This window comes from Rousettus aegyptiacus, unplaced genomic scaffold (assembly GCF_014176215.1).
Source record: "Rousettus aegyptiacus isolate mRouAeg1 unplaced genomic scaffold, mRouAeg1.p scaffold_m13_p_7, whole genome shotgun sequence".
NCBI classification, from domain to species: Eukaryota; Metazoa; Chordata; class Mammalia; order Chiroptera; family Pteropodidae; genus Rousettus; species Rousettus aegyptiacus.
This window is the reverse complement of record NW_023416310.1, coordinates 104,697,122-104,710,130: the sequence shown is the minus strand read 5'-3', so window position 1 is coordinate 104,710,130 and position 13,009 is coordinate 104,697,122. Positions and strand designations below refer to the sequence as shown.

Below are 13,009 nucleotides of genomic sequence, written 5' to 3'. Positions count from 1 at the left end.
ATGGATCTCTCTGTTTTGCCAAATAACAACCATCCTGACAAATTCCTGCAGCTTGATGTGAAGTCTTTAATGAGGAGCTCGGCCCTTCTTCAGGCCAGCCTGGCACGGTTTCCGGGTGGCAGCTACCCTGCGGCACAATGCTGGCAAAACATCGTCTACTCACAGGTGAGACCTGGGAGCACGTAAACGGGGGGTGGGGGCCCCTGTCTTTCTCGCTATCTGCCATATCATCATTTGTACAACAGGAAGGCTACAGGGAACCACATAGAACAAAGAAGCTGCTCACTCTTGCCCTAGAGAAAAGGTCTTTCTCTCTGCCTTAACATAAGGAGACTTTCTCTGATCACACTGTAAGATATGTGAATTCTCCCCACCACCCCATTTATTTCCCTACAAGCACTAGCTTCTCAGCGCATCCTCATTTTCAAGTTTGCCTAGGCCTCATTTTACTCCTTTCCTTTAGAATTTTCCAAACCAATTGTTACATTGGCAAATAAGGGTCCAGGGTGAAACCTTCCTTCAGCTTTTGGTGTATTCTAAGCCCAAAGCATCAGAAGGTTAGTCAGGGGCTCAGCTCATTTAGACGGGCTCCCTTTCCTTTCGTGCAGAGAAGACTCAGCAAAAAAAAAAAAAAAAAAAAGGGAAACTTAATGATGGAGGGAAAGAATATAGAGGGAACTCTCCACTTTGGAAGGGTGCTGCCTATAATTTTAGATTCTTGTATTTTCCACATGTGTCCATGTGGACAGAACACACCAATCCAACCTTCAGACCCAAATGCAGACTTTATTTCTTCTTTTGCATCTTCGCTCTTTTTGCTGACCAGAAGAGAATAAAACTGTGATGAGTTCCATGTGCTGGAATAAACATAAAGGCCCCGACTGTTGCAAAGCTCATGAAACAGGAATAATCTCTGTTTTAAGATGTGAGGGCTAATGGGGTTAAGGGTTAGTGCATTTAGAAACAGGAAGAAGCATTTCATTTCAGAACAGATGTGACTGACCTACAAGCCCCTGCAAGTCATTAAATTCTTTGGAGTGGTTCAAATTCCCCAAACAGAAATTTTTCTTTTAAGAAACAGTTGCTACTCATGAGTCCTTGTGTAAAGTGACTCCTTTGTGGTGCATTTTGTGGGCTCCTCGGGACCTTTATCATGAGGTCATTCAAAATCAAGTACACTCAAATGATTATGTAAGTGTCTCCTCCACCTATAAGGATTTTAATTTATCTCCATGGTAAGGCAGCCTATTATGACAACTGACTTTTTGAAAATTTTGCATTGTTCCCATGTGTAACCCTCGAAACCCTTCTGCCCATCCATACATATCTTTTTGGTAGCTGTTTTTATGTTTTGTTTAGTTTTAAACTAGTGCAATGAAATTCCTACTTTTTCATCCTTACTGTTTATTTCATGGAATAACATGATTCGAAAATCAGTTCAGAAAACCTTGGCCATCCTATGCTATGAAGTTTAGTCTAAGAAAACATCCAATAAATGCCTTTGAGGCTGGAACACGTCGATCTAACTAGTCTTTTGTTTGGTGCCAGAGTTGACCTATTTCCTTCATGTGGAACTTCACAGTTTCAAGCTCTGTTGAATATTGTTCCTAAACCTGAATGAAATGCAAATTTTTAAAGGACATTTTTTTCCGACAAGCTCTGAAGGGTGGAAATAGTTATTTGAGAAAAAGCCAAGGAAGTAAAAATCTGCTTCATATGTCATTGAATAGGTTATTGGTAATTGTAAACTGCAGATAAACTTGACTTCATTATCCTTTTACCCTAAAAGAGACATTAAATGACTGAATAAAGGCCAATTTACTATTGAAATGACACATGGAAGGGGTACTAGATCAATTACAAAATCATATAGTTGGGTAGGTGTGGCATATCTTATGAGTAACAATAATTATATTCACTAATTCAGATTGCAATGTGTCAATAAGTAATTTTTCTCTCATCTGGATCTGGAAATATAAGAACGATGTATTCATTGGATAATAAATAAATCTAAAAGAAATGGACATATGAAAGTTTTAAGTAGTTGTAATGATGCCTGGAAGAAGGCACCGAATATACCGTTTGTACTGCATTATTGGGATATATAACATGGCAGCCGTCAAATTGCATCCCTCGCTCTGTTAGGAAGACATTAACCGAATGGGAACAACATTGAATAAAGAGGTCAGAAACTTGGTTTCTGTGTCAAATCCAGGGTAAGACAGTTTGAATCATCTATTATGGCTCTTATTCAGTCCATGCCTCAGTATTTCCACTTGCAAAATTAGGAAGATATTCATTTTACATATTTCCTTAAAAGTGAGAGCAAATAAAATGATGTAAAAATAATTGAGAAAAAGGGTTTCCTATAAGAGTACAAGAATTGTGTAGTATTGTTATTAACCATTTGCCAATATTCCAAAATGTGTTGAAGTTATCCTTTCATTAGAATTTGGAAAATAGTAGATAACATCAACTTGCATTTTTAAATTTATACTGTGGATGGAAGGGTGTGTGTGTGTAGATGGTGGTTTTGGAGGATGTACTCAGTACCTCTTCAAGCTATGTGACTAATTCAAGCAGTAGCTTTTATACTTACTTGAAATCCACACAGACTTCAGAGTTGTGTTAACTTCTCTTTTGGTCACACACCACCCAGATGCATGGTGTTTGAGACTCAGACTACCTCATAGTATGTCAAAGGACTTAACCTATAAACATGGCCTTCGAAATTGATGCTAAGAAGTAAAAACAAAAATCCCCTAGATCCCAAAGATGAAGTTGATTTCTTAAATATACAGATCATATTTATAGCCATGATTTATATTTAAGCTATTTCAAAATTCACAGCTCACTTTCAGAGAAAATTCTCTATGCCATTTTTACATGCACTAAAGCAATATGGCGCATAAAGAAAAGCAAGCACTGCTGTCCTCAGCTGTGCCTCCTGCTCTGGGTACTGTCAGCTTCCTTCTGTGCATATACACGGGTCACCTGTATTTGCCGAGAGAGAGAGTATGAGCAAATATTTCTTGATTCTACTAAATTTATACTCCTTCTTAGATTCTTTCACTAGAGAAATGAAGAAGCTTCACAGTAAATTTCATCTCAGTGCTGAGCCACCTTTCTCCACAATCTAATGCTTCTAGTTGTTAAAATTATTTGGGGCATGTACCTGATGAAGGCCCTTGGAATCGTATGCCAGATATTTCTGCCAATTCCTTTATAAAATGAGATAATGAAAGGAAAAAGCTGATTTTTAAAATTTTATGTACATGATAAAATGTTTTTCAGATATTGTGGTGGGACTTTTTTTTTTTTTTTCCTGATTAACAGTTAGACTTCAGAATCTTTTCTGACTAATCTCTTTATTATATCTTTTCCTGGCTGCCATCATGCCTGTTTCAGAACCCAGGAACACTCCATACTAAACCTGTGAGCCGCAGCGAAAGGCCAAGGGTAAGAGGGTATTCTTTTCTTGACTTCTAGACAAGGTCCTTTAATGAGTTTATTTCCTGATCACCTTTACTCACTTGGATGTTGTATGCCCATGAAGAAGATACAGATTCGGTGAGTACCCAGCCAGGCTCCTCCACTCTGCCACAGGCTATCATTCTGTTTAACATATACACATGCATACATTATTATTATGTATATAATTCTTGCTTTCTAAATGGGAAAAATGAAAGACATAGCAGTCACTATTCCAAAGTAAGTCTGAGATCCACCTGGGAATAGTGTGTTGTGGGCTCCTTCCTCAAAGGTGGAGAAGCTTGATTAGACCGCAATTCTGCTTTTTTTGGAGACCTTCTATTGCATTGTCCTCTGGAGTCCCTGGTTCCACCCTCTGGGAAACATCACCCTGTTCATAATCTTCTTTTGCCTTGTCAGAAGTGGGCTGTCCTTCAAAGCAGTGTAGGCTTCAAGGCTTACTCCTACTCATGGATATTTGGAGGCCTGGGGTGGTGGTGGTTGTTTTGTTTCTTAATTTCAAACAATTGATAGCTTTTGAGTGTAAGTTCCTTTGGAAATACATATCTTGCAAAAATTCATAAGCTATGTATTAATGTAATCTTATCTATATACTCGAAGTCAATTCTCTATGTCAATAAGCACATCCAAAGTTCTTCGAAGGCATAGCTCTTAAGTAGGCTTTCATGCCTTGCTTTTCTGCCTTCGTTTCTCTATCTTTTGACTCAATGACTATCACCTGAAAGCTGTCGGAAATAATAGTTATGAACCCACACACTTCATATGATATTTACCCTGAGTTACCTCATTTAGCTGAGAAATTTCAGTGGGATTTGTTGGCTCAATGTTTTTTAAAATAAATAAATAAATAAATAAATAAATAAATAAATAAATAAATAAATCCATATCTTAGTGTTTGGGGTCTATAAATAGATTTTCAGTGACAGAAGGCACCACATTTCTAGACTTTCTTTACTCTTTTCTTTCTTTTTGCAAATGGTCCAGTTCTTTCTTTAATCTCACCTCTATCTTTCATTACTCCAATGCTCTTATACTTGTAATATCATTATATGCACATAAATGCTCTGATAATTTACAAATATTTCTCCGAGAGCAACAGGTGATTAGATGCTAATGACCACAGATAATACTTAAACCAAATATGTTTCATTGTATGATGTGAATAGCCATCATTCCACTTCTGATGTCACATTATCCCTTTCTTCTTCTTGACTGCTGCTGAGCCAATGCCACGCATTTATAGAATTTCAATATACTGCTTCCCGCTTTAGGGAGGAAAGGCTAGGCTACACTATGATGACAAATACCCCACAGAATATCAATAACTATAAAGAAAAAAATTCTTGCTTATGAAAGGTCTGAGGAATGGCAGATGTGTTTTGAGCCAGCTCTTTTCCAAGCAGTAACCCAGGGCTTCCTGCTCTTTATTCTTGTATCTCTGCCATCTTGGAACCCTTGTTACAGTGACACAACAGAAGGAAAGGAAGCCGAAAATATTATGGGAGATCCCAAAGGTCAGGTTTGTGAGTGATCTCTGTTGCTTTTGCCCACATATCAATTAGAAAAGACCCTATCCCAGTTTAAATTTAAGACAGACTGGGAAAGACAGTTACACTATGTATTCAAGAAGAGAAAAAACTGATAAAACATTTAGCCAGTCCCTACAACACTCAGACTTCATTTGTTTATATTTGCTTGTTATATTTTTTTACATTCATTTCTGAGTCCTTATATTTTAGTTATTTCTCTTATAAACATTATATAATTGAATTTAATGTTTTAGTTATTTCTCTTATAAACATTATATAATTGAATTTAATGTTTAATCTCTGTCATTTAAAAGAGAGTTTAATCTATTTACATTTAATGTGTTTATTTCTAAAATTTTTCTATTTTATGAGGTTTCCTCTCCCCATATACTTTGTTTCATTTTTCTTGTCTTGTTTTCAATGTTCTCTTATCTTTTTTCTACTGTTCTACTGAATTAAGCAATATATTTTCCTCTACTTTTTAGTAATATATCCTCTCACTGAACTTATTTCTTAAAGTGTCCTCATCAAAAAGTATTTGTTAAATTATTATTGTTCAGTGTTTTAGTTGTCTCTTATTTTAAAATTCACAAATTAGTGATTATTATTATTTTTATTTTATCATGAAATTAATGCTTGCATAGATTTATACACATATTTATCGGGTTTTTTTTCCTTGCTCAGCATTCTTTTAAAATTTTTTTTTTTTTTTGCATCTTAATCTTTTCTTCCAGTATCAATTTTCTTCTGCCTGAACAACATTTTTTTAGAGATTCTTTCTTTACTGGTTTATTAATTGTGAACTCTCAGTTTTTGTTTGTCTAAATGTGTCTTCTATTTCATTCTTTTTATTAAATGATAGTTTCCTTATACATAAATGGTATAAATAATAATTAAAATGTATAAAGAGTAAATGGGTTAACCCATAATTAAAGGGTATAAAGAATAAATGAGTTAAGTAATAGTTAATGCCAAAAAGTCTAGGTAACCTTTAAAGTATTACTTTCCTTATATAAATATTTAACAATAAAAATTATCTTAGAGTCCATCTAACTGAAATAATAAAATTACTGTTGAATTTCTTTTGCTAAATATAATAACTAAAATGTAGATGAGGAATGGAATCAAAGACATGCATTTTTTCCTCGAGTTACTTGAAAATATTTATCAAAATAAAAATGAACTTCAACCATAATTAGTATTTTTATTCAGCCATCAAATTTTTAATAAAAGTTATTGTATTAATTTTCTATTCGCATGTCTTTCAGGCATGAAATTGTCCTGCAATGCAAAAATAAGTGTTTTAGGAGAAACCTCTAGCTTTCAAGAATGTGATTTAGAATTAAGGGCTTGAATGTTCTTTTTAGAATGTACCTCTGATTATTTTGCTATCTTTTGTATATTAGTTTTTCAAGGTCTTTATACATTGTTACATAGTACATTCTTTTTTCTTGACTCCTGAAACTGTTTTTTATTTATAGATCTTTCTTTTTTAAGAAGCTCAAGGAATAGTCTAGCAGGCAAAAAAACCTGACAAAGCTAATTTATCAATGTCAGAAGAATTATCCCTCTTCCAAGATGATCAAAGATGTCTAGTCTCAAAGAAAAAAACTTGAGTCAGAGTTATACTATCTGAAATGATCTAAATTTCATATCAAATTGTTTTTCCTCAATTCAGAAACATTTTTTATGAGGTCATCCATCTTAAAGAAAAATGCTAAGTCAAGATGATTTATTATTTTATTGTAAACTTCATTCAGTATTATATAATATAAATTTATATTGAGGAGACCAACAACCTAAAATCAGGGAAGATCTCCAAGTTGATTTCCAATTATGTAAAAAATGTATGGAATAAGAAAATTAGGGAAAACTGAGGTCAAAGAGAATGCGAATGGTTTTATACAGATGACTTTAGACTACCAGCCATTTCAAAAGGAAACTATATGTAATATTAATCTACAACTTAGCTTATATAAATGCATATTTAATGTGACCTACATGCCCCAATAGGTGCTGAGGGAATCAATGTATTAATGACCATAAATATGACTTGGAGGAATACTAACATTCTCCATTTAGGAAGGCTGAAATATTTGAAACACATTTATTGGAAAAGTGCTGTAAATTAATAAAATTTGTCACCAGTTTTTAAGTGTTAAACCTAAGGTTTTAAAAAAATTAACTATGTAGAATTGATGCCCCATGATAAATGAGGCACTACTCTATAAGCTTTTGTTTCTTCTCAATTTCATTGGCCAGTGAACAAATTTTAATATAAAAATTTTCTACCTTCATGATAGTTTTGGAGTCATAGAAAAAAACAATGAAGTAAAAAATCTGAGGTCAAACTAGACACTGAAAAGCATACATAATATAATTCCATTTGCATAAAATACAAAATGAGTTCAAACAGGACTACACCATTAAATTGGGGGTGCTAGTCATCCTTGGGTGGGGAGGGGATAGTAACTGGAAGGGAGCATGAGATGTGCTGGTGATAGTCTGATTCTGGGTAGATTCTTAGGTTGATTTGGTTTGTGAAAATTTATCGAGCTGTACATTTCTGATATGTGCACTTTTCTACATGTATATTATGCTTCGATAAAAAAGTTTTTAAAAATCTGAGAGCCATCTAACAACCAGCTGGTCTGTAGACATATATAGGAGTGTGATGCTAAGTTAGTCCAGTTCTCCAAGCTATCCGAAATAAGAGTCCCAAGAGACCTGTCTATAAAATGCCTTTTAATCTTGACTTCACTGGATTCATACAGCAATGTTAAATGTTATTCTTATCAGTCATGGAATGGGCAAAGAGAAAGAAGTAAAACATCATTAAATTTCAATGCAAGTGAGCCAGAAAAAAATGGCTTTGTTCAGTCTTCGACTATTTGAATTAAAAAAAAAAACAAAAACAGTATTCTTTCTTTGTAGTTATAAAATTGCATTTTAATGAATGATTAGTGAAGCTGCACAAAATCACAGGAAAGAAAGGATTCAATTAATGATAGTATTTTAGGTCAAACTGGATTCTAGATTCCTTTCCTCATTCATTGTCCTGAACTCGTGGGTTTCTGGGCAGAATCAACAAATTTTCAGGCACGGTTACTTCACATGATGCTCTCTGCCATCAGTGACCCCTTAGTAAGAGGAGCCCTGTCTCTGCCTCCTAATAGAGAGAAAAGAAGAATCTGACTGCTCGACGAATGAGGGGGTCCGGTGCAGAGGGCGCCATCTCTGCAGAGAGCCCCCCACCGCCCCTGTCATCAGTTCTGAGGAATAACCCACTATATGGTGACATAAGTTTGGAGGAAGCTATGGAAGAAAGAAAGAAGAATCCTTCATGGACCATCGAGGAATATGACAGGCGCTCCCTGCACACAAACCTTTCTGGGCATCTAAAGGTACTTGAGGCAAAGAACCAGCTCCTTCAATTGATGAGGGAGATCAGTTAAATAATTCTGAAAGGTGTGGGTATTGAGGTGACTCTTCCCCAGGTGCCAGATCTCCAGGTTTCAGGTCATTTTGTCCTGTAGTTTCCCTTTATTATTCCTCAGCATTATTTGTGTTTTTCAATTTGTTTTGAGTTTTACAATATAAGCAATTACTGCCATTAGTGTAGTGTACAGAAGAAAAAATGACGACACAGAAAATTAATTTGCCAGGTTATGTATGTTTTCCCCTAGTTTGTGACCATTTATGTTTGTAAATACTTAGGAATCCCTTAATCTGCATTTATTCAACGATATTTATTAAATGTTTTCTTCGGCACTATGCAAGGCAGTTCTCATCTAAGATCATTTTGTTTCAAGCCCACTCAATGATTTAAGATTGCAGATTTACATTTTGGACTCTTTCCTGTGTCTCAGTAACAAAACAAAACAAAAGCATTTCAACACAGGAAAAGTATGCAATGAACTCATTCACCCAGCTTAAACCCGACTTAAGTTTTTTTTTCTTTTTTTCCTCCTGGTGTCACCCAACACATAGAAGATCCAGAAATGCCTGAAAAGCAGGGAGAGTGCCCCTGTTTTCTGAGTGCCCTGGATTCCTGCTCAGCCTCTGCTGCCCTAGGGCCAGGAAGCCCTGGCATTCCAAGCACCCTTCATTAAACAATGTGTTTCTGTTCTGAGCCTCCTACCTTAAGCACCTGAATCTATTTTTCTTTTGTAGGAGACAGCATTATGTCTCCTTAAAATCTTACACTTTTAAAAAGCTCAAATATGCACTACTTGAAATAACTTGTTGTCCAGTGTCTTTGAAGGTTCTTAACCTACTAGCATATTTAATGTATTTCCTTAATGCAGCCTCTTTTCCAGAGAAGTTTCCATACCAGACGCTCCCCCATAGCAACAATAACCATGTTTTTTTGATGAGGAGTCTGAAGCTCAGGACCTCTAAGAAATGTTTTCATTTATTTCATAAACATTTCTTGACTGTATCCTAGAGCCCCTTCCTTCCTCTTTGTTGTTTACAAGGGGACTGTAAAGATGACCGTTCCTGTCCCTGTCCTCAAAAAGTTCATCTAACTGAGCAAAGTAGCAAATGAAAGCTATAGAACAAGACAGGATATGACAAGCTATAGGAAGAGCATGATGATGGCAAAGGTAGAGAGTGATGTACAGATTCAGAGAAGGAAAAGATCACATTAGATTATTTAAAAAGCCTTCACGAAAAAGTTAGCTCATGCTGGGCTTGAAGGATGTGTAGAATCACGAAAGATAGAGATGGTTTGTATGAGTAGGGAGGTTCTTCTGTCACAAGGATCAAGAGAAAAGCCATAAATATGGGAAAGTGAAAGTTTGTCACAACAATAAACAGTCCGCATTTGTCAGAGCTACAGTTTAAGTCATAGAATAATGGGCAAAATAAAGTGAAAAAGTACCCTAAAAGAAAATGTTCGTATGTAAGGCTAAGGCTATCGAACATTACTGGCAAAGAGGAATAATGTTTTGTTGTTGGACAATTCCATGAGCTATGCTTAGGAAGATCAAAAGTGACCATATTGGATATAGCGCTTCACTGAAACCAGGTGTGCTCCCTCCCCCCATTCTCGGCATGCAGTTCATTCACCATAAAGCAGTGGTCCCTCGGGTCACAGGCCTGTTGACAGACCTCATGATGCTATTCTTCAGTACCGACTTCTCTTGACGGATGCGTCTGGAAGTCAGATGTTTGTTTTCATGATAATTTCTTCCTATACCTCATTAATTCAACTTCTTTCATCACCATCTCTGTCTATAGCTCATAATTAGTGGGTGGAACCCCTAACTTATCTTCTGAAAAGTTTCACCACTTAACGGGCTGTAAAAGTTCAAAGTTCTTTCAACTGCTCTCATTTTTTGAAATTGCTAAGAGTTTATAAACAAGAAAGCAGAAAAGAAGTTCCCTTTTTAGTTACCAAGCAGGCTCTGAGCAGAATGGACGAGAAGGCAGTCTCCATTACAGAAGAATTAAACTTGCAGGCAACATGCAGGCTTCTGATGACACAAAATGAAAGTTGAGAGTCAAGCAGTCAAGGAGTTTTAAATCAACCAATTTTTACTCTAGTATTTTAGCTTTTCTGAAAAGGAGGACATTGAAACTAGTACAATGTGATGGAAGAATTATATTGCTGTGACCAGAATCCACCCAGCACCCTACAGGCACGTACATGGCTGTCTCAGCTGGGCATTGGTAAGTCTGAAGCTAGTTCAGTGTCCCTTGAGGCTGGCCATAGAAACTGGCTGACTTCACAGAGGCTAGAGAGTCAGGGGCAGGGTGGGCAGCCCAGCTGCAAACTGTTGCAATAATCCAGATGAGAAGTAACGATGCTTGAAGTGGGTTTGTGAAAGCAGAGATTCAGCATTCACCGTAAATTTGTTGTATGCTTATTAGATGCCAGGCATGGACACTGAATCTTTAGCACTAAAACATAGCAGGAGATAGTATAAGAAAACCTTTTTTATATGTACGAACCGTAGTTTGCAGGTGATTTATTGAACATAAGGAGTTGAAGGCAGTTCTGCAGGGCTGCAGGGAAGAGGAGGCCACTGGAAGGAGAGGCATGGGAGGGGACAGGGGCTAATGTAGGGAGGGGTACATTGGGTCCTTTTTTCAGGAGGTCACACAGTGCCAAAGTCTCTGCACACTGGACATGCTGTCACCCTTGACAAGGGGAACCAGCAGCTGAGAAGCATGGAAGGGACCCTTAACTTTTACTCACTAATCTCCTCCATGGAAGTCAGCTTCTCGATTTACTGAAAAACTCACCAAACATGTTTCCTCTTACCATGCTGACAAAAATCAAACCTCTAAGGCTCTTCTAAAGCAAGGAATTTAAATTTTATTTTAACTCGCTAACCTGATTGACACACACTATTTATGAGGTGTAAGAGACACTAAATTGGCAAAAACATGGCAGAAACGCTCTGGTGTTTCTGACCCTCCAAAGTGAGCAATAATGTCAATAAATCATGCAGGCCTCCTCACGAATTCTCATGCAGACCTGCTGATTGGGCTGCAAGGGCTCCTGGTCAGCCAGGAGGCTATACCTGCATGTTCGTGACATTCAGGGAAGCCTAGCCTCTCTCGTATTTGAGCCAGGACATTTATACCTCACCCAGGTCATGGTGATTATGAATATGGCCCTTCAGTACTTCTGACAGGATCTTCTCTTGCAGTCTTGGTTAGTCCGTGACATTGATTGATCACTGACTGATCCTATTCTCCATGTAATTTCTTTTTAGGAAAATCCTAATGACCTACGGTTTTGGTTGGGAGACATGTACACGCCTGGTTTTGATACCTTACTGAAAAAGGAAGAGGAACAAGAGAAGCATTCAAAATACTGTCGTATAGGTCTGATTTTGCTCCTTGTTGCCTGCATCTTGGTTTCCATAGTGACTATCAGCACCTTTTTCACCTAAAGAAACTGCCACAGACACAGCCACTTGAACTTTCTTAAAAACCTTTCCCAATAAACATTTGCAGAAAAACACATTCATGCAGTGTGACTGTATTGTCGATTGTACATGTTAAAATGTGATTGTCTTGTAGAAAATGTTGCTTGAGATCTGCTCGCTTTCTCTACTTTTGTCTCTGAAACCTGTGTAAGAATTCCAGCCTGAGCTTTGACATTTGGGAAGAAGGAATCCTGTGGATCAAAACCACAGAAAAGTTACTGTATACAACTGAGAGTAAACACTTTGACAGAGAGCAAAACAGCACCAACCGTTGTCAACAGTTTTGTCTTAAGGCTCAAACTATATTCACCCTGTTTTTAAAACACTGTTACCTTGCCACCCACTCTCCTGTCCTCACTAGGGAAGCAGAGGGGATCATTTTTTGGCCAGCTGCCAGGCACACAGGATAAAAGCTTCTCGTTGTGCTGCCTATTGGGGTGGATTCATGCTCTTTTATCTTCCTTTATTCCTGTTTAAGCCAGAAAAAAAGGGGGGAGGAGGAGGGGCTCTCTTCAAAAGTATAGTTATTTTCCCAGTAATCCTTTATAATGCCTTAGTTTCAAGTTGCAAGTTTAGTAGAACTAAACTTGGACAGGCCGTAGTTATATAATTAATTACCTTTATATCCAGCTGCGCTTACTAATTGATCCAAATTGGCTAGTGTGACCCCTGGTGGCAGTCGGTCAGTATCACCAGCCATGGCCTGGGAGGAAGGCCGGGAAAAAGCAGAAGGAATTCTACTGAGAGAATGGGGTTTGATCCTAACTGTGCCTTTGCTAAGTCTTAGACCCTGGTAAAGGTATTTTTCTCCCAGGAAGGGAGACTATCACCTCCCAGTAGGGCCTGCCTAAGAACTAAATAAGAGCAATGTGTGGCTCCTAGTAGATAGTTGCATAGTTCATGGTTGTTGTTACTACCACTCTGTGCTAGCTTACTGGCACCCCAGGGTTACCTTACATTGTCTGAAACTACCTGAGGACATGGTTCTGGCCACATTTGAAAAATAAAGTCACCTCCCTTCTCCTTCTCCAAGAATACCTTTCC

The 13,009-nt window shown here is 37.2% G+C and overlaps 1 protein-coding gene across 2 annotated transcripts; it reads left to right on the top strand.

Annotated features, from left to right (window-relative positions):
* MINAR2 (membrane integral NOTCH2 associated receptor 2) lies at positions 1–11,929 on the top strand. Of its 2 annotated transcripts, XM_016158251.2 has the most exons (4): positions 1–165; positions 3,409–3,459; positions 8,198–8,425; positions 11,750–11,929. In XM_016158251.2, exons 1-4 carry the CDS (start codon positions 1–3, stop codon positions 11,927–11,929), a joined length of 624 nt encoding a protein of 207 aa, XP_016013737.2. The 2 variants fall into 2 exon arrangements, with proteins under 2 accessions (XP_016013737.2, XP_016013738.2); XM_016158252.2 differs by lacking the exon at positions 3,409–3,459.
* The last annotated feature ends 1,080 nt before the right edge of the window (positions 11,930–13,009 follow it).